Source organism: Oncorhynchus mykiss, chromosome 3 (assembly GCF_013265735.2).
Source record: "Oncorhynchus mykiss isolate Arlee chromosome 3, USDA_OmykA_1.1, whole genome shotgun sequence".
NCBI lineage: Eukaryota > Metazoa > Chordata > Actinopteri > Salmoniformes > Salmonidae > Oncorhynchus > Oncorhynchus mykiss.
The window spans coordinates 58,883,746-58,909,868 of record NC_048567.1 but is presented as its reverse complement, the minus strand read 5'-3'; the positions used below and the strand labels follow the sequence as shown (position 1 = coordinate 58,909,868).

General features: G+C 43.2%; 1 protein-coding gene across 9 annotated transcripts in view; it reads left to right on the top strand.

Moving 5' to 3' along the window:
- LOC110520290 (unconventional myosin-Ib) overlaps window positions 1-26,123 on the top strand; it is a 156,624-nt gene that overhangs the window by 22,386 nt on the left and 108,115 nt on the right. For all 9 annotated transcript variants that reach the window (XM_021597482.2, XM_021597483.2, XM_021597486.2 and 6 more), the window contains one exon: window positions 4,768-4,883. In XM_021597482.2, the coding sequence (XP_021453157.2) occupies window positions 4,768-4,883 (116 nt within the window). The remainder of the gene's footprint in view (window positions 1-4,767; window positions 4,884-26,123) is intronic.

Sequence of the window (26,123 nt, the reverse complement as noted above, 5' to 3'; positions counted from 1 at the left end):
GTCGGGACCTTCATGAAATGGGTTTCCATGGCCGAGTAGCCACACACAATCAATCAAATGTATTTATATAGCCCTTCATACATCAGCTGATGTCACAAAGTGCTGTACAGAAACCCAGCCTAAAACCCCAAACGACAAGCAATGCCAGTGTAGAAGCACGTTGGCTAGGAAAAACTCCATAGAAAGGCCGGAACCTAGGAAGAAATCTAGCTGAACCAGGCTATGAGGGGTGGCAAGTCCTCTTCTGCCTATGCCGGGTAGAGATTATAATAGAACATGGCCAAGATGTTCATAGATGACCAGCAGGGTCAATTAATAATAATCACAGTGGCTATAGAGGGTGCAACAGGTCAGCACCTCAGGAGTAAAGGTCAATTGGCTTTTCATAGCTGATCATTCAGAGTATCTCTACCGCTCATGCTGTCTCTAGAGAGTTGAAAACAGCAGGTCTGGGACAAGGTAGCACGTCCGGTGAACAGGTCAGGGTTCCATAGCCGCAGGCAGAACAGTTGAAACTGGAGCAGCAGCACGGCCAGGTGGACTAGGGACAGCAAGGAGTCATCAGGTAGTCCTGAGGCATGGTCCAAGGAGAGGGAGAGAATTCATACAGGACAAGACAGGAGAAATACTCCAGATATAACAGACTGACCTTATCCCCCAAACACAAACTTTGCAGCATAAATACTGGAGGCTGAGACAGGAGGGGTCGGGAGACACTGTGACCCTGTCCGACAAGCCTAAGATCACCATGCGCAATGCCAAGTGTCGGCTGGACTGGTGTAAGCTCAACGCCATTCACATACAAATAATATACTAGGCTATGCTTTTTGATTTACATATGTTCCTATAATGTCCCCGAGACCATTGTCATAGTCCTGGAAGTCCGACGCTGCTTGTTCCATAGTCAATAAATCCATGAATTTCCTTAACCAAATGTCCATGCTGAAGCACTGTGGTCTACTCTCTTTCCAATTCGTTCTAGGGTGGATATTGTCCACCATACACCTAACAGGCACACAGGACAATGTGGGATACATGCATTCAAAATTCCAGACAACATATCTACCTCGGTCCAAAATGTTTTAGCAGCTGGACATTTCCATAACAGATGCATTAGTGTACCAACCCCACCGCAGCCATAACAACCCACATCTGAAAGGCTTTGATTCATTTTTTTTCAACCTGTTAGGTGTAATATGCAAAACCTTAATTTGATTCATTTGATACCTTACACATTCGGGATATAGATGTTGTGTTTTTCCGTATTGCATCCCACTGTACTGCGGTCAGAGATGCACACAAGTCCTGTTCCCAATGTAATGGAGTAAGGATGTTGTTTGGAGAGGAGAGGCCAACAAGCTTGTATAAGGCAGAAACGGTTCCCTTCCCATTAGCAGCCCGGCCCCTCTGTTTGTTGTCCATCACGCTTTTAGATCCCACATCAATACCCTTTGAGAAATAAATTGTATTATTGATTTTGATCTGTAAATAGGGCAGAAATTGTATGTAATTCAGGCCAAATGTTGCTATCAACTCTTTAATTGGTTTGACATCACCATCCCTTACTACCTGCCCCACCTGACTGATGTTTTGGCGTTGGCAGGTAATATTAACCTATGTCTTTCTCTCTGCAGTAAACAATGGGTTGTTCCATATTGGACACGAAGGGAGAGATGCTCCATTGATAACCTTTTATGACGCATCTTTGCCACTTCACATGAAAACTCAAGTAGTGGATTATCTATTTTCCAATGGAACTTGAGCTAATACCATAATGATTATTTTGAGATCAAATTGCTATGTTCTGTTAGAATGTTTTCCTCTAGCCACTCCCAGCGGCCTGTTATTCCTCCATGTTTATAACCCCATGACAATTGGTATCTTGCATTATAAGACAAGTAATACAAATACTCAGGAACACCTAATCCACCCTTGCTTCTTGACATGCACAGTTCGTGCTTGGTTTCTTATCTTTCCACAACAATCCAGAAAATAAACTACGGCTCTCTTTAAACCAGTACTGAGGAACGATGGTCTAGGGAGGATGTTTAAGCAATAAGGCACGAGGGGGTGTGGAATATGGCCAATATACCACGGCTAAGGGCTGTTCTTATGCACGACGCAACACAGAGTGCTTGGATACAGCCCTTAGCCGTGGTATACTGGCCATATGCCACAAACCCCTGAGGTGCCTTATTGCTACTATAAAGTGGTTACCAAAGTAATTAGAGCTGTAAAAATAACTTTTGTCATACCTGTGGTATGCTGTCAGCCAATCAGGGTTTTAACCAACCAGTTTATAATAGTCTTTATCACCTCTGCTCTACCCCATAGTGATAAAAGTAGTACAGTAATAATAACATTTGGGTGGGGTCTTCCACCTCCACTGACCAGGAGTGGTTTTAAAAGCTGACTGGCTGGCTGCAGCCAACATTTAGCTACTAATCGCTACAGACCTGTTAGGTGAGTGTCCCTAGTACTAGTTATGGTGTCAGTTGTTGTTTTCCTTCATGAGGTGAATCTTTTCGTTCCTTACTGGTTGTACATGACACCCTGCCCACAACATCAATCTCAATGGTTTTTATTTTTCTGAGATTTAGAAGAAAATATTTGATTCCTGTGAGAAATATCTGATTTCTGTGAGAAATATCTGATTTCCGTGAGAAATATCTGATTTCCGTGAGAAATATCTGATTTCTGTGAGAAATATCTGATTTCTGTGAGAAATATCTGATTCCTGTGAGAAATATCTGATTTCTGTGAGAAATATCTGATTTCTGTGAGAAATATCTGATTCCTGTGAGAAATATCTGATTCCTGTGAGAAATATCTGATTCCTGTGAGAAATATCTGATTTCTGTGAGAAATATCTGATTCCTGTGAGAAATATCTGATCTCTGAGTGCCAACCCTTTTTTTGATCCTGCGACCGCTCCCCTTCTGATGTCATCCATTTATTTTGATGAGCCATGCCAAACACACATTTAAATGTCAGTTCAGGCATGACATCTCATCTGTGTTGACTATACATATTCCCTTGAATAGGTCTTGCTGTTTTAGCTTTGATCTAATGAGAATGTTAGACTGTGATGTCTGGATTATAATGCTTAGCTTGGAATGAGGAAGCAAAGTATTTTCTTTTAGTGTTTGGAACTTGTAATTACAAAGTCCTGCAAGGAGACATTTCCCCTTTCTCTGTAATTTACTCAGCACTGCCTAACTTTCATCCTTGAAAGAAATCGTTTTTGAAATTGCCCCTTTTTTTTATATGGGAGATCACGACAACACACTTATATAATGGGACTGACAGTGATCTGGTTACTATTATTATTGAGTCTGGTGTTCAGTTAGGGTCAATGGTCCCTGTGGTTGGAAAGCCCCTGTTTTCTTTGCTGTAAAACATTAAAGCATAATGTGAGTGTCAAATACATTGAGAATATATTAAATGATATAACTCCATTAATGCTAAACCCAGTTTAACACTTGCTGAGGGAGAACATCATGTGTTACACAAAGCATTCCCTTCTCCTAAGTCCTGATAATGTTCTCTACTGTATATCCCTCCAGTCCCGTTATACCACAATTATCTGAGGTATTCAGGGGGAGAAGGGAGTGTACATGCACTCATTATGGGAGGCTGAGAGAGATCATGGGAGTGTGTGCCCTTGCGTGCTTTTCCTGTTAAAAAAGGCCATTGTCGCGTCAGCCTTAACTTTGCCTTAATGGCCCTGTACACACTTGGTCGTCTAGCAGTGACCCTACCAAGCCAGCGTTTGCTTTTATTCTGAGCACTCCATTTGACTTGTCCATTCTCGCCTCGGGTTCTCCAAAGAGTCGATTATGCCTCCCATGTACTTTTTGACAATAGGCAGTGGGATGTGGTGTTGCCTTGGAAAGGTCTGACTCTCCTGTTCTGAGTGGGTTATATAACTTCCATTTTAACAGAGAGAGTGGTTTAGAACCACCTGAAAATGCAGTCCTCTTCTATCTCAATGTAAGGTTTACAGTTTGACTGATTCTTTCAGAAATGACATACTGTCGTCAGTCTCACTCTGCAGTAATAAATGGAGCCGGGGAACGATGCCAAATGTGACGTTATTATGTATAATTTTCTTGACACACTCTAAGCAACAATGACAAAGTACATAAATTCATGTTTTTCTCAATCCTAATTTATGGAAATAAGATGTACATAGAGAATGCACTTTAAAGAATGACCCGGCTGCATCAAGCTGACCCATTTCTTTCCGACAAAATCTGTTTCAATGACTTGAGTCCAGTGCCTTTAATATCAGCCATCACCACTTGGAGATGTAGCCTCACCCATACCCCCCTCTACTCGTGCCCACTACCCTACCCCTACATTCCTCTATCTACCAGACATGGGTGTCACACGGGAGAAGCCGCATCCTGGGATTCCAGACATTTTTCCTTTGTTTTTAAGTCTCCCGTGCTGATGCTCTTTCCACTCTTTTCTAGCTCCCACATGCCTGAACAATGCAGCAGGATAGAATTCCCAGCTGGGAAGCGCTGAGGATGCAAAAATGAAACTCTTCTCACCTCAGTGCTTCCCTGAGAGCAGAGCTGAGCAAGACATCACTTTCAGACACCTTACCTGAGAGAAATTCTCTGAACACTAGTCAATCTATCACACCCTGATGTCTCTCTCTACTCTTTATCGCTCTCTATCTGCAGACCTACATAGACAGCGTAGTGATATATCATTTCTAATAATCATACCCTGGTGTCTTGTTCCCTCTCTCTGCAGACGTACATCGGCAGTGTGGTGATCTCCATGAACCCCTACAGGTCTCTCCCCATCTACACACCACAGAAGGTGGAGGAGTATCGCAACAGGAACTTCTACGAGCTCAGCCCACACATGTGAGTGCCTGGCCTAGGTCCTTCCTCCACCCTATCTTTGTGTAGTGCCGTCTACCTCCACCCCACTGCTGGCATGTTGTGTAGGATGCGTCTTTTTGTCCACGTTGAGGCCACAGGCAACAAAGCCCCTGTTTATAAATGCCTGATGTTTCAGGCAAAATGTCAAACACACAAGTGAACGGCATTGATTGGCGCACACAATCGGAAACATTTGAGCCCAAAAGACAATGCACATCTCCGCCAGTAGGTTGGCGGAGAGGTTTTTGTTTTGCCTCCTTTTGAGTTCACTGTTCAGTTTACTGTTCCCTTTGTGATTTCCAAGGACCAGTATGGTTTAACTACAGCTCAACCAAATGAACCAGTATTGAGATAGAGGATGTGTGCTGTGCTCTGTCCCACACACTAGACCTTGTTTTGGGGTACAGACAGTTGGGTAGTGAGGGGCCCCTGGAGGGAACCCCTCCAGCAGGTGGCCATCTGCCTGTCCCTCCACAGCGGTGCCGGAGCCAGCCCAGAGGCCCTGCTGCACAGCTCTGACACAGTAAAACAAAATAGGTTCCCTGCTGCTCTGACACGGTAAAACACAGTAGGTGCCCTGCTGCACAGCTCTGACACGGTAAAACACAGTAGGTGCACTGCTGGTCCTGCTGCTTTGCCACAGTAAAACAAAGCAGGTGTCCTGCTGCTCTGACACGGTAAAACAAAGGCCAACACTCGTCAATTAGCTTCCCTGCCTGCTGCATCCTGGCCTGGGCTGGAGCAGACACTCCATGGTTGGAGGATGAAAGAGAGGGAGGGCGGGAGTGGGGGAGATCCCTTAGCTGTTCCAGCACTGACTGACTCGTCACAGAAAGACAGCCAGACAAATGAAAGGGTATTTTATTTATACTAGAGCGTACGCTTCAAAGGGCCTGCTCCTGTTCCAGAACCCCCTCTTTCTCTTCATGTGGTGACTCAGCAGACAGCAGGACAGTCAAACAGGGCAGATGTGTCCAGCTGTTTCTTTTGGCAATCTCTTTCCTTATAAGATGTTTTCCATTCTCTCTCGGTCTCCAGACCCAATGCTGCTCTGTTCTGTCTTTCTCTCGCCTGCAGTTTCTCTTCCACTATCTTCATCACTCTTGTTTAAAAGAAGTCCTCTACTTCCTCCTCTCTAATGCTGATATCAGCCTTCAGAGGCCAGGGCCCACATTGCTCTTGGATCTGGAGCCATGCCTGGGCTGTTACAGTTCGTAGAAACACGTCAAACGAAGTATAGAATCAATCTTTAGGATGTTTCTATCATAAATCTTCAATAATGTTTCAACCGAATAATTCCTTTTTCTGTAGAAATGCAATGGGTCTGCCAGACCCCTGACTCAATCAGTTCTCATTCCCCCCTCCTTCACAGTAGAAGCCTCAAACAAGGTTCAAAAGACTGTTTACATCTAGTGGAAGCCTTAGTAAGTGCAATATGACCCCATAGACACTGTATATTCGATAGGCAATGACTTGAAAAACTACAAACTTCACTTCCTGGTTGGATTTTTTTCTCAGGTTTTTGCCTGCCATATGAGTTCTGTTATACTCACAGACATCATTCAAACAGTTTTAGAAACTTCAGTGTTTTCTATCCAAATATAATACTAATAATATGCATGTATTAGCAACTGCGCCTGAGTAGCAGGCAGTTTACTCTGGGCACCTTATTTATCCAAGCTACTCAATACTGCCCCCAGCCATAAGAAGTTAAATCCTCTCAGATAGACAGGTTATGTTGAAAGATGCCAATCTAGGCTTAAATGGTTATCCGTATCGGCTGGGGGTAGATCCAGGTGACACAACATGCATGTAAAACGCTGACTCAACTTTTCCCAATGTTTCTGAATGTACTGTATGTTATATATAATTTGCTAGTCAGACATAGTTTCTTGTTCATAGTCAAGAGTTATAACATGGCAGGAAAATCTCACCTGATGCTAAGCTGTTAACTAAGAGGAGTATATACGGTAAACACAGCTGAACACCGCAACAGTTCACTGCTCTCCTAGGATGCGTCCCAAATGGCACTCTATTCTCAATGTAGTGCCCTATGAATCCTGGTCAAAAGTAGTACACTATGTATGGAATAAGATGCCATTAGAGATACAACCCCTAGTTTGGTTTCAGCCTAAAGGATTAGTCCCTCTGAGGTCCTGAAGTGGCTGTCTGTCGTGGCCCAAACCAAAACCCTCCATAACATCGATCTTAATCTTGTCCCTATCAGGCCATCTGGACTTGTCATTCTGTCTTTGTTTTGCTGACTGACAACCAGCTCTGTGTAACATGAGACTACTGAGTCCAGACCACTGCCACATTAAACCTGTCTGTCACGGTCTCACCACCACTGAAAACTATGAGGAAATGCCATATTCAGTGCTGAACATGACTGGAGATGTCAGTCACTGCTACATCTCAATGTTACTTGAGATTCTGTATGACAATTTTGAAAGTAATTGAGAATCATGATTCACAACATTCATCGGATGCTCCGCCGTTTTGCTTCCTTGGATACGATCTTAAGTTCTAATCACCATTTTCAGAGGCAGAGACAATGCAGTCACAGAAGGATGATATTGATGATCAACATACTTGTGTTTTATGAAGTAAAAAACATCCCCCAAGGCAGCTGGAGATGGTAATCTGTGGTGGGGATACCAATTTCAATAGAACATTTATGTATTTTCCTTAGCTTAGCTGGAATTCAAAGCAGAGCAGACAAATATGTATCACTGCAGGCCATGGAATTTCACTGAGTTTGCAGACCGGGAGGTTTGAGCTTGAGTTAATGATCTATCTAAGCTATGTGATATAAATATGCTCTAGAATATTGATGCTGATACTGCATGAGGAAAAGCACATAACATTCCTACTTGAATTATGCTTTATGAACAAGGCCCAGTAGTACATAGGCCACTATTTGGAAAGGTGTTGATTTGAATCTACAGCCATTTCCCTTGATTACCATTATCAGATCTACAAGACAAAAGACAACAGTGTGGGCTTGCTATATGACTAAGTGGCGAGTTGGATCAGCCCAACAGGATAGGCAGTGGGTGTTTAATGCAGCTTGTCGACAACTTAATAGAGAGGAAAGCATCATTGTGTGCACGTCCCAAATGGCACCCTGTTCCCTACATAGCACACTACTTTGCTCCGTTCAAAATTAGTACACTTTATAGAGATTTGTGTGCCATTAGGGATGCAGTTTTGACTAGTTCGTTTACAGATGAATGAGCCGCTCCTCCCGAAAACCCTGTTTATTTTACCACACCAAACTGTGCTTTCAAAGGTCACCCGAGCCGTAAAACAACTTGATTTAAATGAAATAAGTAAATCTTAGAACGATCTCCAAACATTCAGGTCTGCTCAGCTAAGTGGTCCTTTAGGCCTGCGACCCAAGGCCGCTTTGGGTATTTACATAGAAAAAAAGATCACACGCTGAAACGTATAGGGAACTATTCAGACCCCTTGACTTTTTCCACATTTTGTTACGTTACAGCCTTAATCTAAAATTGATTACATTTAAAACAAATCCTCAACAATCTACACACTACACCATAATGACGAAACGAAAACAGATTTTTTGAAATTTTTGCAAATGTATTACAAATAAATAATACACCTTATTTACATAAGAATTCAGAACCTTTTTCATTGACTTGACGCAATTGACTTGTAGTTTGCTAAAAAGGCACATAAAGACACAGAAACAAGATTCTCTGGTCTGATGAAACTCTTTGGCCTGAATGCCAAGCGTCACGCCTGGAGGAAACCTGGCACCATCCCTACGGTGAAGCATGATGGTGGCAGCATCATGCTGTGGAGATGTTTTTCAGCGGCAGGGACTGGGAGACTAGTCAGGATCAAGGCAAAGATGAACGGAGCAAAGTACAGAGAGGTCCTTGATGAAAACCTGCTCCAAAGTGCTTAGGACTTCAGACTGGGGCGGCAGTTCACCTTCCAAAAGGACAACAACCCTAAGTACACAGCCAAGACAACGCAGGAGTGGCTTCGGGACAAGTCTCTGAATGTCCTTTAGTGGCCCAGCCAGAGTCCGGACTTGAACCCGATCGAACATCTCTGGAGTGACCTGAAAATGCCTGTGCAGCAACGCTCCCCATCCAACCTGACAGAGCTTGAGAGGATCTGCAGAGAAGAATGGGAGAAACTCCCCAAATACAGGTGTGCCAAGCTTGTAGAGTCATATCCAAGAAGAATTGATGCTGTAATCGCTGCCAAAGGTGCTTCAACAAAGTACTGAGTACAGGGTCTGAATACTTATGTAAATGATATTTCATTTTTTCATTTTTAATAAATGAAAAAAAAATGTTAAACTGTTTTTGCTTTGTCATTTTGGGGTGTTGTGTGTCGATTGAGGGGGAAACTATTTGAGGCTGTAACAAAATGTGGGAAAAATCAAGGGGTCTGATTACTGTATAGAGCCTTTTCATACAAAACTAAACGCTCCAAAATGTTAACAAAAAGGAATCCAATATTTAAAGTTTTTTCGCTACTCACACACATCCTGACGTATAAGTGTGATTTTATAATCGTGACTATATGGATGGTAAGAAGCCATTAGTTAGTTCATCCATGCATGGTTTGGTCCTACTGTCTAAATGATTATCCTGACTCACTCCTCAATGGATTGATTCTCACTTAAAGGGTTATAAAATTAGGAGAGCTGACATAATGTAATTCCCAAAACTTTTCAATTATTCAGGGAAGAACCCATAATGTGCCATGGTTCGTTTGTTCCAATCACTTGATTTAAGAAACATGACACTTGTTTATATAAAAAGACACTAACAAGGTGTTCGTTCATAGACTTTGCTCTTTCCAAACCAATGCTCTTTTTTTTCCCCATGCCAGAAATGGTTCCTGTTTCCCATTTTTCATTAGTGTTTGTGGGTTTGGAAGCTGATTTTTCCAGGCGGGGCTGGGGCCATTGTGGCTTTCTGATTGGATAGGCTAGCCTAAAGGGGATCAGTGCTAGGCTTTAATTAAGTAACATAGGGAGGTCTTCTGGTCCTTTCTTCCTAACCATAACCCCTCTTCTGTGCTCTTATCCCTTTTCTGCACCCCTCCAAACCCTAAGGGCTCAGACTCACCAATAGCGTTTGCTGGCCGAGAGTACTTAGCACCTCCTGAATGTAATTTGCAAACTGAGTGTGCACCGATTTTACATGTAGAATAATAAAAAAAATGTTGGCTGTCAGAAATCTACATCGGGTGGTCCCAAAAACACAGTGCACTGAACGATTGGTAGATGAACGATAGATCCACATTCGGTGCGATGTGTGTGAGCCTCTCTTCTCTGCTCCCCGCCAAACCCGAACCTTCCTTTTCTCTCTGATTCCATCTTCTGCTCCCCTCTGCCTCAGAATCCTCCTAACACGTCCTCTCCCTCAACTCCTCTAGTTGATCCTCATTAGACTTAAACACCATAAAACTATCAGTAGGAACAAAACTGATGGGCAGAGCACAGCTGTGTCATGCAGGGTTGAGGGTCCTGTTCATTAGGGCACACAGAAACGACAGCAAGTGTTTCTTATTGGACACGTGCATGTTCCTAGTACCACTTTTCTTCCATTTCGTGCCTAATGAGCATGACCCAGGTTGCCTGGCTGCCCCCTGGCCATTGGTGTTGCCACTGTAGGGAAAACTGGCACGCATTTCAGTGTTTCAGTTCCACTCATCTCTTAAAGATTCATCTTTAGGAATGGAAGGAGCAGGTATAGTCATTAACTAAATTAACAGAAGCTGTTGCATATAAATAAAACTGTTTATAGGTTGTTGTATCACAGCCGACCGTCATTGGGAGTCCCATAGGCCAGCGCACAATTGGCCCAGCGTCGTCCGGGTTTGGCCGGTGAAGGCCGTCATTGTAAATAAGAATTTGTTCTTAACTGGCTTGCCTTGTTAAATGAACATCTTAAAACCGAATAGTCTGCTAACTCTCACTCTAGCTAGTGAGGAGGAGCAAGCCAAGGCTCTAGCCTGAGATGGTTAAGACTATAGGCCCCCTCAAGCTCTGCAGACGAGGTGTCTGCAGCTGTGTTGCCTGGGGTTTAACAGGCAGTGAGCTGCGGTATGGTTCTAATGACCAGGGTTGGCCATCCTAGAGGGAGGTGGTAGGCCACCCCTGGTGTAGTCACCTTCAGTTTTATGACCAGTCCTGGGGTTGTCCAAGGAGGGGTGAAGTTACAGGCAGTTTAGTCTCCCTCCACTTCAGTCTCTAGGGATTCAGATGTGGTTCAATGATGCCAACATGTAAAGCACACAGTTATGGATTTTAGACAATGTATTTTTCTATGCCCATGTCTGTTTTGAATGGGATGGTTTTGTGAAAACACATACAATCATCTGTTCTAGCTCTTTTTGGCTTGGTTTGCTCTTCTGCTCGGAACTAAACATTTTCCAGCTGGGTTATTGTTCTATTTGAGTTTTAATATTACACACGAGATTAAGCAATAAGGCTTGACTGTTGAACTTCATGACGTTCCATAATGACTGGTGATATATTGAGGTTTCTGTCCATTATTAATTCCTGGATCACTGCATGTTTCCTGCTGAGGTTTCTAAAGAAGCGCCAAGCCCATCACTGTAATTTTATTATGGCCGGGCTAGCTGCCTGCTCTGCTTAAGGAAATAGCCTGTCTATGAGAAGTTGGCTGGAAATATTTAGCGCTGTTAAATGTGTTTAAAACATTTGATTTCAGTTTATTGTCCCTAATGAGGTAGTATTCTCTTTCCAGATTTACAACTCACTGAAAACTGCCTGGATCGAGGGGAGTTTCAACCAAATCAAGAATATCAAACTAATTTCATTTATTGTTTTATGAATAGACCTAGCATAACATAACTCACAATGAATGAAACTCTCTAGTCTACTTGTGAGTTTGAGCGGTGACAGATAAGACCATCCAGTGTGTTCTCTGAGGGATGTGTTAGGCTGGGCCCAGTGTGTGGATAAAAGGATCTTTCTGCCATTGAAAACTTTGGGCGGTTTGTCAGTGTTTTTTTGGGGGCGCCTAAGACCAGAGTTGAGAGAATGTATTTCAGCTCATGAAACATGGGACCAACACTTTATATGTTTATATTTGGTCCGTGTAATATGGAACTTACTACAGGTACTATTATAACTTACCCTCTAGTACTATTACATCATTATACGCTCAAACCTCCCCTATAGTGTACTTCCTAGTGTTCACACTTGCCTCTGTACACATCAGGGCCTGGCCCCTGGGAGGGAAGGGGCCCTAGGAGGGTACTGTAAAAGGCTGCAGCTGTGCTCCCGGCCTGGTCCTACTCTAAAGGGTTTGTTGTCTCTCTTATTGGGTTCAACTGTCACCAGAGCCCATTACAGGGTAGAGCAGTGATCTCACTCTGTATCGCCCTGACCAGACCACACCACACCACAGACCAGAAGGCATCTATTTACGTAGCCGCCCTCCTCCCTCGGCTACCCAATGACAAATGTTGTCTGTTTTAATGAGACCTGCTCGTATATTAAAAGGCAGGTGTTGCCCCTTCAACACTCATGGTCTTTATAAAGTAATGGATTAATCAGTAATCTATCCTGCAGTGGCCTTGCAGATGGTGTGTTGTGTGTTTTGTATTTTCCCAGTGGTGTCCAGGCAGCCAGCCAGCCAGGCACAGATTGCGCTGGGCTGGTACAGTGGGGGGTGGGGATTGGGCCTGGGGAGTGTGGGGGGTGGGTTGTACAGCGGGCAGGGCAGCTTAGTGTCCCCTGAGGGGATCATGTAACAGCTGTAGGTAATGAGACCCTGGTGCCCTCTCATGGCCCACACAACCCCACTCTCCCCTTATGGCCCACACTAGCAGTGTTCCTAGTAGTCGGACAAAAGGGGTATCGTAACCGATATGGGCAATTTTTGGGTTAGTATCCGTGATTGGAAAAACACATTTTTGGGTGCCAGCACGCATCTTTCTAATGCCAGTCAGTCTTGCGGTGTCCTATGTGGTCTAAATAACTCAACTTGCTGTCTGTAAAGAGAAGGGCGGGCTGTAAGTTGACCCTGCTGCTCTGATTGGATAGAGTGAAGCTGAATTTCTCCGTCCACTCGCATCAATTTTCTTTGCATGTTTTCCATCAGATCATTTAGATTGCTGCTGCCTACTACTATGATACAGTGCCTTGCGAAAGTATTCGGCCCCCTTGAACTTTGCGACCTTTTGCCACATTTCAGGCTTCAAACATAAAGATATAAAACTGTATTTTTTTGTGAAGAATCAACAACAAGTGGGACACAATCATGAAGTGGAACGACATTTATTGGATATTTCAAACTTTTTTAACAAATCAAAAACTGAAAAATTGGGCGTGCAAAATTATTCAGCCCCCTTAAGTTAATACTTTGTAGCGCCACCTTTTGCTGCGATTACAGCTATAAGTCGCTTGGGGTATGTCTCTATCAGTTTTGCACATCCAGAGACTGAAATTTTTTCCCATTCCTCCTTGCAAAACAGCTCGAGCTCAGTGAGGTTGGATGGAGAGCATTTGTGAACAGCAGTTTTCAGTTCTTTCCACAGATTCTCGATTGGATTCAGGTCTGGACTTTGACTTGGCCATTCTAACGTTCTAACTGGATATGTTTATTTTTGAACCATTCCATTGTAGATTTTGCTTTATGTTTTGGATCGTTGTCTTGTTGGAAGACAAATCTCCGTCCCAGTCTCAGGTCTTTTGCAGACTCCATCAGGTTTTCTTCCAGAATGGTCCTGTATTTGGCTCCATCCATCTTCCCATCAATTTTAACCATCTTCCCTGTCCCTGCTGAAGAAAAGCAGGCCCACACCATGATGCTGCCACCACCATGTTTGACAGTGGGGATGCTGTGTTGCTTTTACGCCAAACATAACGTTTTGCATTGTTGCCAAAAAGTTCAATTTTGGTTTCATCTGACCAGAGCACCTTCTTCCACATGTTTGGTGTGTCTCCCAGGTGGCTTGTGGCAAACTTTAAACAACACTTTTTGTGGATATCTTTAAGAAATGGCTTTCTTCTTGCCACTCTTCCATAAAGGCCAGATTTGTGCAATATACGACTGATTGTTGTCCTATGGACAGAGTCTCCCACCTCAGCTGTAGATCTCTGCAGTTCATCCAGAGTGATCATGGGCCTCTTGGCTGCATCTCTGATCTGTCTTCTCCTTGTATGAGCTGAAAGTTTAGAGGGACGGCCAGGTCTTGGTAGATTTGCAGTGGTCTGATACTCCTTCCATTTCAATATTATCGCTTGCACAGTGCTCCTTGGGATGTTTAAAGCTTGGGAAATCTTTTTGTATCCAAATCCGGCTTTAAACTTCTTCACAACAGTATCTCGGACCTGCCTGGTGTGTTCCTTGTTCTTCATGATGCTCTCTGCGCTTTTAATGGACCTCTGAGACTATCACAGTGCAGGTGCATTTATATGGAGACTTGATTACACACAGGTGGATTGTATTTATCATCATTAGTCATTTAGGTCAACATTGGATCATTCAGAGATCCTCACTGAACTTCTGGAGAGAGTTTGCTGCACTGAAAGTAAAGGGGCTGAATAATTTTGCACTCCCAATTTTTCAGTTTTTGATTTGTTAAAAATGTTTGAAATATCCAATAAATGTCGTTCCACTTCATGATTGTGTCCCACTTGTTGTTGATTCTTCACAAAAAAATACAGTTTTATATCTTTATGTTTGAAGCCTGAAATGTGGCAAAAGGTCGCAAAGTTCAAGGGGGCCGAATACTTTCGCAAGGCACTGTAAATCACATGGCGACGTCATTTGCGATCAAGCTATCAATGTGCATAATATCTAACAAGTGGGGCAAGAGTATGGAAAAAATATGAACTGCTGATGTGGATTCTAACTGAATGACAGCAAACGTGGCTGCCTGTTGAGGACACACACACACCCCTTCAGTGCTGCTCCTAATCTACAGCTTGTGTGCAGAGGTATTTTGCCAACATCTACTGTACTTAGGCATTTTTAAAACACTTACGTTTTTTCAGATCATGAGTATCATCAGATCTGACTATCAACTCTCAATTTACGGATACGAGTATGGCCATATCGGAACACCCCTAGTCCACACAACCCCGCTCTCCCCCCACGGTCCACAGGACCCCGCTCTCCCCCCACGGCCCACAGTAACCCGCTCTCCCCTATCCCGACAGACAGACGGACGAGGTCCCTCTGAATAGCAGCGTGGGACAGCATGGGGGTCTCTCGGATGGTAGTCTGCTCCCTGGAATGTAGACAAGAGTTTCTGACACAAGGGATAATACAATGGCATTATTCATGTTAGAAATCTGATCCGGGAAAGGATGACAGAGTCCCAGAGAGCACAATTCATTAGCTAGCCCATTCTTCAGTGTTTGTCAAGGCTCAATTAGTATTCATATATTTCTATGTTCATTATGGATGATACTACATTGTTGGGACCTGAGCCCATCATTCATTTTCAACAAGGAAAGACGAAGACCAATGTCAAACCTGTGTTGTAATCACGTTACACCCAATATGGCATACTATACTTCCTCTTGCAAAGTTGTGCTGGAGGTCATGGTTCAGATAATGTCTCTCTACTCACATGGTTTAGTCTGCAGACGGCCTGGAGTAGATAGGATGTCCTGACCATGTTCTGGGAACACAACACAACTTTCTGTATACTGGGTTGTGTTCAGTAGGCACAAAATGGATAAAAGCTGTTTACAAGAGGGATGTACTATCTGAACTTGTGCAATTAAGAAACAAACGTTCATTTTCTGTTGCATAATGTTTTTTTACGGTGTTCCGTAATTAGCATTACCATTGAGTATTGTCCCACCTCACCTCAGACCCAGTGAGCAGGTGCAGCATCCTGCCAGGGGCCACAACCCAAGGATGAGAGGGTTAGGATTTATCCCCGGATTTAAACTGGTTTTCATGTTTTGATCTGAAAATGACATGGTCACTGCATGCTGCTTTCAGCCCATAATATTATTGCAGCCCCTGGGCCAGATATGGTGGAATGACATTAAACTTGTTGAGCCTTGCATGTATCAAGGTCTATTCCTCTGTGTTTCATAGAGAAAGAAGTGTCTTACTGCAACTCTAACACCTGCCTATCTGTAGAGGAGCACTTGCACACAGAGTGGCTTCAACCATATCAAATAGCAAACCCTGCTAGTGAATAGCTATTGAAAGGAAGCTTTTGATTGACTGTTCTGCATTCGAACAATGATGACATACACCTCCGCCAGAAATGGTGACTCCAGTCCTGAAAGCCCTCTCAGGGAGGCCCGAAACAACACGCTCCAGAGCAGAGGTTGGCAGTGTTTGTGTTTGGAAGTAGGTGTCGTGTAGGACGTAGGAAGCAGAGGGTGTTTAGACTAACCAGTATTACAGAGTACCACTCTGTTCAGCTCCCTCCCACACAGAGTACAGAGAGAAACACAGGGAGAGAGTGGGATGTTATATCAGCAGGTTCATTAAACTGGTATGCCACCTACAGTAGATGAAAATCATCCAGATCAGAGAAAGACCTCTTATGAGAATCACAAGCCCTGTGTTATCATCTTGGTGTTTATCCTAGTCTGAATGATGCATGAAGTGAAGTTAAATGTTTCTAGCAGGATCGTTGTACTGCACTGAGGCCAGTGGTGGAAAAGTACCCAATTTGTCATACTTGAGTCATTTTCTATTAAGGTATCTTAACTTTGACTCAAGTCAGTCACCCAGTAAAAACGACTTGAGTAAAAGTCTAAAAGTATTTGGTTTTAAATATACTTAGGTATCAAATGTAATTGTTAAAACATACTTAAGTATCAAAAGTATAAATCATTTGAATTACTTATATTAAGAAAACCAGATGCCACTGTTCTTGTTTTTTAAAATGTCATTACGGATATCCAGGGGCATGCTCCAACACTGACATAATTTACAAACAAAGCATTTGTGTAGGACTTTAAAGTATTTTTACTTCAGTACTTTACGCCACTGGCCAGGGGTTCAGAGCTGTATGTTTCTAACAGGACTGCTGTACTGTACTGAGGCCAGGGGTTCAGAGCTGTATGTTTCTAACAGGACTGCTGTACTGTACTGAGGCCAGGGGTTCAGAGCTGTATGTTTCTAACAGGACTGCTGTACTGTACTGAGGCCAGGGGTTCAGAGCTGTATGTTTCTAACAGGACTGCTGTACTGTACTGAGGCCAGGGGTTCAGAGCTGTATGTTTCTAACAGGACTGCTGTACTGTACTGAGGCCAAGGCTTCACAGTAGTGATGACTGAGAGAGCCAGACATCTGGCACAAACCCTGGATAATAAGAACAGCTGCCTTGTCTGAGAGACCAAAGTCAAACACACAGACCCGGGCAGACACACACAGGCACTTGTGCCCATGATTAATCTAACCTCTGCTTTTAAAAAAAATGCATCCACTAGGGGTGAAACGCTACGTGTATTCGGATTGAACCGTTTGGTACAGGGTCCACGGTGCACGGTTCGGTACGCACTGTGAACCCGAACAATACATGAATCATATATTTTATCTATTTATTTCATTCATTGATTGACTTTTTTTTTTTTTTGCATAAACCAAAAGTGTGTAAATTAGCTTGGGAAAAATATCCACATAGTAATACAGTTGTTTATAGTTGTCTGCAGCTCATTAGTTATTTCACTTCAGCGAGAACAGAGCTGAGAGACCGTCGTAGCAGCAATTAGCATATGAAGGAATTCGCAGTTAGCTAAATGCAAAGGCGCAACATGGCAAGCATTGGCGAGCCACAACTAGAAGAGGCCCCAGTATCATTCAGATCGGCTGTCTGGGAACATTTCGGTTTCCCTGTAAACTATAACGGGGATTGCCAACGAGTGGTGGATAAAACATCTACACGTAGGCTCTGTTCATTACTGTTAGCCTGTTAGTGGTGGATATAACATCTACAACATGTAGGCTCTGTTCATTACTGTTAGCCTGTTAGTGGTGGATATAACATCTACAACATGTAGGCTCTGTTCATTACTGTTAGCCTGTTAGTGGTGGATATAACATCTACAACATGTAGGCTCTGTTCATTACTGTTAGCCTGTTAGTGGTGGATATAACATCTACAACATGTAGGTTCTGTTCATTACTGTTAGCCTGTTAGTGGTGGATATAACATCTACAACATGTAGGCTCTGTTCATTACTGTTAGCCTGTTAGTGGTGGATATAACATCTACAACATGTAGGCTCTGTTCATTACTGTTAGCCTGTTAGTGGTGGATATAACATCTACAACATGTAGGTTCTGTTCATTACTGTTAGCCTGTTAGTGGTGGATATAACATCTACAACATGTAGGCTCTGTTCATTACTGTTAGCCTGTTAGTGGTGGATATAACATCTACAACATGTAGGCTCTGTTCATTGTTGATAGCCTGTTAGTGGTGGATATAACATCTACAACATGTAGGCTCTGTTTATTGTTGATAGCCTGTTAGTGGTGGATATAACATCTACAACATGTAGGCTCTGTTTATTGTTGATAGCCTGTTAGTGGTGGATATAACATCTACAACATGTAGGCTCTGTTCATTACTGTTAGCCTGTTAGTGGTGGATATAACATCTACAACATGTAGGCTCTGTTCATTACTGTTAGCCTGTTAGTGGTGGATATAACATCTACACGTAGGCTCTGTTCATTACTGTTAGCCTGTTAGTGGTGGATATAACATCTACAACATGTAGGCTCTGTTTATTGTTGATAGCCTGTTAGTGGTGGATATAACATCTACAACATGTAGGCTCTGTTCATTACTGTTAGCCTGTTAGTGGTGGATATAACATCTACAACATGTAGGTTCTGTTCATTACTGTTAGCCTGTTAGTGGTGGATATAACATCTACACGTAGGCTCTGTTCATTACTGTTAGCCTGTTAGTGGTGGATATAACATCTACAACATGTAGGTTCTGTTCATTACTGTTAGCCTGTTAGTGGTGGATATAACATCTACAACATGTAGGCTCTGTTCATTACTGTTAGCCTGTTTGTGGTGGATATAACATCTACACGTAGGCTCTGTTCATTGCTGTTAGCCTGTTAGTGGTGGATATAACATCTACATGTAGGCTCTGTTCATTACTGCTAGCCTGTTAGTGGTGGATATAACATCTACAACATGTAGGCTCTGTTTATTGTTGATAGCCTGTTAGTGGTGGATATAACATCTACATGTAGGCTCTGTTCATTACTGTTAGCCTGTTAGTGGTGGATTAAACATCTACAACATGTAGGCTCTGTTCATTACTGTTAGCCTGTTAGTGGTGGATATAACATCTACAACATGTAGGCTCTGTTCATTACTGTTAGCCTGTTAGTGGTGGATATAACATCTACAACATGTAGGTTCTGTTCTTTACTGTTAGCCTGTTAGTGGTGGATATAACATCTACAACATGTAGGCTCTGTTTATTACTGTTAGCCTGTTAGTGGTGGATATAACATCTACAACATGTAGGCTCTGTTCATTACTGTTAGCCTGTTAGTGGTGGATATAACATCTACAACATGTAGGTTCTGTTCATTACTGTTAGCCTGTTAGTGGTGGATATAACATCTACAACATGTAGGCTCTGTTCATTACTGTTAGCCTGTTAGTGGTGGATATAACATCTACAACATGTAGGCTCTGTTTATTGTTGATAGCCTGTTAGTGGTGGATATAACATCTACAACATGTAGGCTCTGTTCATTGCTGATAGCCTGTTAGTGGTGGATATAACATCTACAACATGTAGGCTCTGTTCATTACTGTTAGCCTGTTAGTGGTGGATATAACATCTACAACATGTAGGCTCTGTTCATTACTGTTAGCCTGTTAGTGGTGGATATAACATCTACAACATGTAGGCTCTGTTCATTACTGTTAGCCTGTTAGTGGTGGATATAACATCTACAACATGTAGGCTCTGTTCATTACTGTTAGCCTGTTAGTGGTGGATATAACATCTACAACATGTAGGCTCTGTTCATTACTGTTAGCCTGTTAGTGGTGGATATAACATCTACAACATGTAGGCTCTGTTTATTGTTGATAGCCTGTTAGTGGTGGATATAACATCTACACGTAGGCTCTGTTCATTACTGTTAGCCTGTTAGTGGTGGATATAACATCTACAACATGTAGGCTCTGTTTATTGTTGATAGCCTGTTAGTGGTGCATATAACATCTACAACATGTAGGCTCTGTTCATTGCTGATAGCCTGTTCGAGTGGCAATATGAGTAACATGACTGCTCATTTGCGCCGACATCACCCCAAAATGCCAATCGGTGGGACTAGGTGAAAAAATGAAACGGCAACCACTTCTCCCCACAGCCTTAAGGCAACAATATGCGGCTGACTCCGGTAGGGCTAAAGAAATCAATGCAGCGATAGCAAAACTCATAGCGGCAGATATGAGACCCTTCTCTGTGGTAGAGAATGCGGGGTTCAGAAACATGTTTAAAGTGGTTGAGCTGCGCTTCACTATTCCTTCCCACACACATTTTGCTCAGACATTAATACCTGCCTTATACAAAATAACTAAATAACAACTTGAGAGCGAGTCGTCAGAAACACGGTCTGTTGCTCTAACACTAGACAGTTGGACGTCTAGAGCTACCTTACTCTAACGGCTCATTTCATTAAATCAAATCAAATCAAATTTTATTTGTCACATACACATGGTTAGCAGATGTTAATGCGAGTGTAGCGAAATGCTTGTGCTTCTAGTTCCGACAATGCAGTAATAACCAACAAGTAATCTAGCTAACAATTCCAAAACTACTACCTTATAGACACAAGTGTAAGGGGATAAAGAATATGTACATAAAGATATATGAATGAGTGATGGTACAGAGCGGCATAGGCAAGATACAGTAGATGGTATTGAGTGCAGTATATACAGATGAGATGAGTATGTAAACAAAGTGGCATAGTTAAAGTGGCTAGTGATACATGTATTACATAAAGATGCAGTAGATGATATAGAGTACAGTGTATACATATGAGATGAATAATGTAGGGTATGTAAATATTATATTAGGTAGCATTGTTTAAAGTGGCTAGTGATATATTTTACATCATTTCCCATCAATTCCCATTATTAAAGTGGCTGGAGTTGAGTCAGTGTGTTGGCAGCAGCCACTCAATGTCAGTGGTGGCTGTTTAACAGTCTGATGGTCTTGAGATAGAAGCTGTTTTTCAGTCTCTCGGTCCCAGCTTTGATGCACCTGTACTGACCTCGCCTGCTGGATGATAGCAGGGTGAACAGGCAGTGGCTCGGGTGGTTGTTGTCCTTGATGATCTTTATGGCCTTCCTGTGACATCGGGTGGTGTAGGTGTCCTGGAGGGCAGGTAGTTTGCCCCCGGTGATGCGTTGTGTAGACCTCACTACCCTCTGGAGAGCCTTACGGTTGTGGGCGGAGCAGTTGCCGTACCAGGCGGTGATACAGCCCGACAGGATGCTCTCGATTGTGCATCTGTAGAAGTTTGAGTGCTTTTGGTGACAAGCCGAATTTTTCAGCCTCCTGAGGTTGAAGAGGCGCTGCTGCGCCTTCTTCACGATGCTGTCTGTGTGGGTGGACCAATTCAGTTTGTGATGTGTACGCCGAGGAACTTAAAACTTACTACCCTCTCCACTACTGTTCCATCGATGTGGATAGGGGGGTGTTCCCTCTGCTGTTTCCTGAAGTCCACAATCATCTCCTTTGTTTTGTTGACGTTGAGTGTGAGGTTATTTTCCTGACACCACACTCCGAGGGCCCTCACCTCCTCCCTTTAGGCCGTCTCGTCGTTGTTGGTAATCAAGCCTACCACTGTTGTGTCGTCCGCAAACTTGATGATTGAGTTGGAGGCGTGCGTGGCCAGGCAGTCGTGGGTGAACAGGGAGTACAGGAGAGGGCTCAGAACGCACCCTTGTGGGGCCCCAATGTTGAGGATCAGCGGGGTGGAAATGTTGTTGCCTACCCTCACCACCTGGGGGCGGCCCGTCAGGAAGTCCAGTACCCAGTTGCACAGGGCGGGGTCGAGACCCAGGGTCTCGAGCTTGATGACGAGCTTGGAGGGCACTATGGTGTTAAATGCCGAGGTGTAGTCGATGAACAGCATTCACACATAGGTATTCCTCTTGTCCAGATGGGTTAGGGCAGTGTGCAGTGTGGTTGAGATTGCATCGTCTGTGGACCTATTTGGGCGGTAAGCAAATTGGAGTGGGTCTAGGGTGTCAGGTAGGGTGGAGGTGATATGGTCCTTGACTAGTCTCTCAAAGCACTTCATGATGACGGAAGTGAGTGCTACGGGGCGGTAGTCGTTTAGCTCAGTTACCTTAGCTTTCTTGGGAACAGGAACAATGGTGGCCCTCTTGAAGCATGTGGGAACAACAGACTGGGATAGGGATTGATTGAATATGTCCGTAAACACACCAGCCAGCTGGTCTGCGCATGCTCTGAGGGCGCGGCTGGGGATATGCCGTCTGGGCCTGCAGCCTTGCGAGGTTGACACGTTTAAATGTTTTCCTCACGTCGTCTGCAGTGAAGGAGAGTCCGCATGTTTTAGTTGCGGGCCGTGTCAGTGGCACTGTATGTCCTCAAAGCAGGCAAAAAAGTTATTTAGTCTGCCTGGGAGCAAGACATCCTGGTCCGTGACTGGGCTGGTTTTCTTTTTGTAATCCGTGATTGACTGTAGACCCTACCACATACCTCTTGTGTCTGAGCCGTTGAATTGAGATTCTACTTTGTCTCTATACTGACGCTTAGCTTGTTTGATTGCCTTGCGGAGGGAATAGTTACACTGTTTGTATCGGTCATGTTTCCGGTCACCTTGCCCTGATTAAAAGCAGTGGTTCGGGCTTTCAGTTTCACGCGAATGCTTCTGGTTTGGTAATGTTGTAATCGTTGCTATGGGAATGACATCTTCAACGCACGTTCTAATGAGTGCGTTGAGTGGGAGATAAAAAGCCACGTCACCTTGAGAGTAGTCACACCAGTGTAAACTTGGGAAGAGCTAAGGGAAGTTGGAGGGTGATAATGTAACGATTCCTGTGACCACTGACAACGCTAGAAATATTGTAAATGCAGTTGCACTAGCTGGATTGGGACCACAGATAGGATGTTTTGCTCACGTTATTAATCTAGCATCAGTGAATCCAATCTCTCGCCTCCTAGCAAAGATCAGGAAGGTGACTTATATATTGTCACCCCTGGTTCAAGTCCCTGCTGCATCTGGATGCTGCTGGTCGTCTGAGAGTCTACAATGAACTCACAGGAGAGATTGTGACCGGGAACCAAGTCAAAGGTCAAGGCCATAGAGGTGACCTCATACAGGGAAGTGGACCTTATTCCCCTGGACGCTGATCCTCTTACATGGTGGAAGACCAAAGAGAGACCATACACCATCATGTTGCCATGTTAGTAAGGCGCTACCTGGCTGTGCCTGGGACCTCTGTCCCTAGCGAGAGTGTATTCTCCACATCGGCTGACATTGTCACAGCTACCTGGCTGTGCCTGGGACCTCTGTCCCTAGCGAGAGTGTATTCTCCACATCGGCTGACATTGTCACAGCAAGCCGATCTGTGCTCACTGCAGATAATGTGGATAGACTAATCTTCTGAAAGAAAAACTTAAAATCTGATGAATGTTTAAATTTTTTTCAAGTAACCAGTCTCAAGTGGTCCTATTTTGTTTAAGGCACTGCTATGTGACTTAATGTTGATATATGCTGCTGGACTATGCACTCTTGTTGAAGTTCTGTTTTAAATGACTATTTTATTTCATGTTATAAGGCAGGTACTGCTGTTTTTTGTTGTCCCTGTGTTTCCATCTGCTCCTGGGAACTCAAGCGACCCATGTTTACTATGATAATAAATGGAAAATCTAAATACAAATGACATATTTCGCAGGCATTTATTTTGTCGATGTATCGAAACCGAACCATTCGTTTTGTGAACCGTTTCACCCCAGTATCCACCCGTATACAGTTATCTAGAATTTTACTAGATAGTGATGGAGTCATGGTGATGGGAAATCATTGTACTTTAGACCCTTTGCTTTGTTTGCTTTATCGCTGTTGCAGGTAAATGAGCGCAGTGTTCAAAGGCCAATGAGGAAAAAGGATGCTGATAATATTCAGTTTCCAGTTACAATACTGTGATGACACTCAAAAAGGTCATAGTAATGTCAGGTTTTATGTTGTCCAATCAACAATTCGATCTGTCAGATGAGTGTTCCAAGAGGGAAGTGTTTCCTGTTTTAAGTCTGGACTGTTCTCTCTGCTACCACATGGCAAGTCTAGGTCCAAAAGGCTTCTTAATTAACAGCTTCTACCCCCAAGCCATGAGACTTCTGAACAGATAATCAAGGGGCTACCCAGACCCCTCTTTTATGCTGCTGTGTTTTTCTTTTTTTCTTAACTTAAAGCATTGTTGATGAAGGGCTTGTAAGTGAGCATTTCACTGTAAGGTCTACTACACTTGTTGTATTTGGCGCATGTGACAAATAAAATGTGATTTATGGACGGGGTCACAGGTGTGGCCATAAAGATACAGCCCTCTGTTCCGCTTTCATATGTTAACAGTACAGGCTACATCAGTTTTTTGTTCTTCCAGACACTCTTAGAACAGTAGAATTGTGAGGCGCTGTTTGTGTGGCAGGTTTGTGGGGAATTTTCAGCCATCCATTCCATTTTATCCATCAAATCTGGTTGTTGGCCTTTTACACACTTGCCCACGTCATGAACTTTCCTCCATGTTTTGGATTTGATAAACAAACCGGTATGACAGCATTGAATCCAAGATGTTTTTGTATGTATTTGCTTGAGGGCACTTCTCGTGTATGTAATTGTTGGCACTTGAAATGCCATGTTGACTCAGATGGGTAGAATTCTCTGACGTGTGTGTGTGTGTTGGCGTAATGCTGTATAGGTGAAGGTAGAGAGGGATGAGGAGGCAGCAGTTTTCCTAACTGAGTAAGACTGCCTCCAGCCTCCTCCCACGCCACACCACATCATGCCCAGACAATAAAATTCAAATGTGATACCTTTGTACCTATGGTAACCGTTTCACAATCATCTGTATTTGTGGATACCGACAAAGCCTAGGCTCCAGACACGGAAAGGAACAGCCCTAGTCTCTCTAGCTTATGGCTCCAAAGAGGAGTATGAGGAAAGAGACTCACACTGACTGGAAAACGATTCCAGGAACATTATTACATGGTTTATTGTACTCTTGCCACATAGTACTTTAAAAGGGGTTGGTTCTGCCTCTGATAGACTGTTTGCATTGGCATGGTGTGCATCGCAAATATTCTGATGAAACGGATGCAATTTATGGTGCTAAATGGCCTTCTCAGTGTTTATTAATATGGTGCGTTAGAAGCAGAAATATTATCATAGTGAACATTTTAAAGACTGTATGCCAGTCAGAGCTCACATTGAGGCCCCAAATCATCTCTGTTGCCGTCCATGATTTTTACTTTGGCTTTTACTTTGATTAATTGTTAATGTAAACTTTCACGGTGCCCGCACTCAGGATACGATTTTTTCGTTTTGAATTATTTGACTGTTTTTAAACAAAAAACAACCTTGCATGTGGATACAGTACAATGCCACTAAAATCATTGAGGATGACTCAAAAGGACCATTGTGGTCCTCGTGGAAATACATGAAAACAAAATATACACAGGATTATAACATGAAAACAAAATACATCTCAAATAATTTCATCAATAGGGAGGAAATTGTAAAAATAATTAAATGGATAACCAAGTAACATTCATTGAAACAATGATGCAGTCTTAAAGCATTTTGCCCATAACTCTTCAATGGTTTATCTCTAAAGAAATATAAATAACCAGACCGGTAACTGGGGGCAAGGACACGTGTAACTTGAAAAAACAGTTTGATCTGCACCACCCGGAGTTCAACTGGAAGCCAGTCCATTTCCTTGAAATTAATAGACCAATGTGTGTCCTAGGGCGTCTACCAAATGAGTAGGAGCAGGTTTTCACTTGCACGTTTATAGATTTCTGTTGTGGCTTGATTAACCAGTGCCTTTATGAACCCTCCCTATTCATTACCAAAACCAATAATGTCCACCTTGATCTGTGTGTACCAAAACCAAGCACAACGGAATGGAGACAAATGGACAAGATTGATTAAAATTTAGCCTTGCTTGTTCCTTTTATGTCCCCTTTGACAAACCA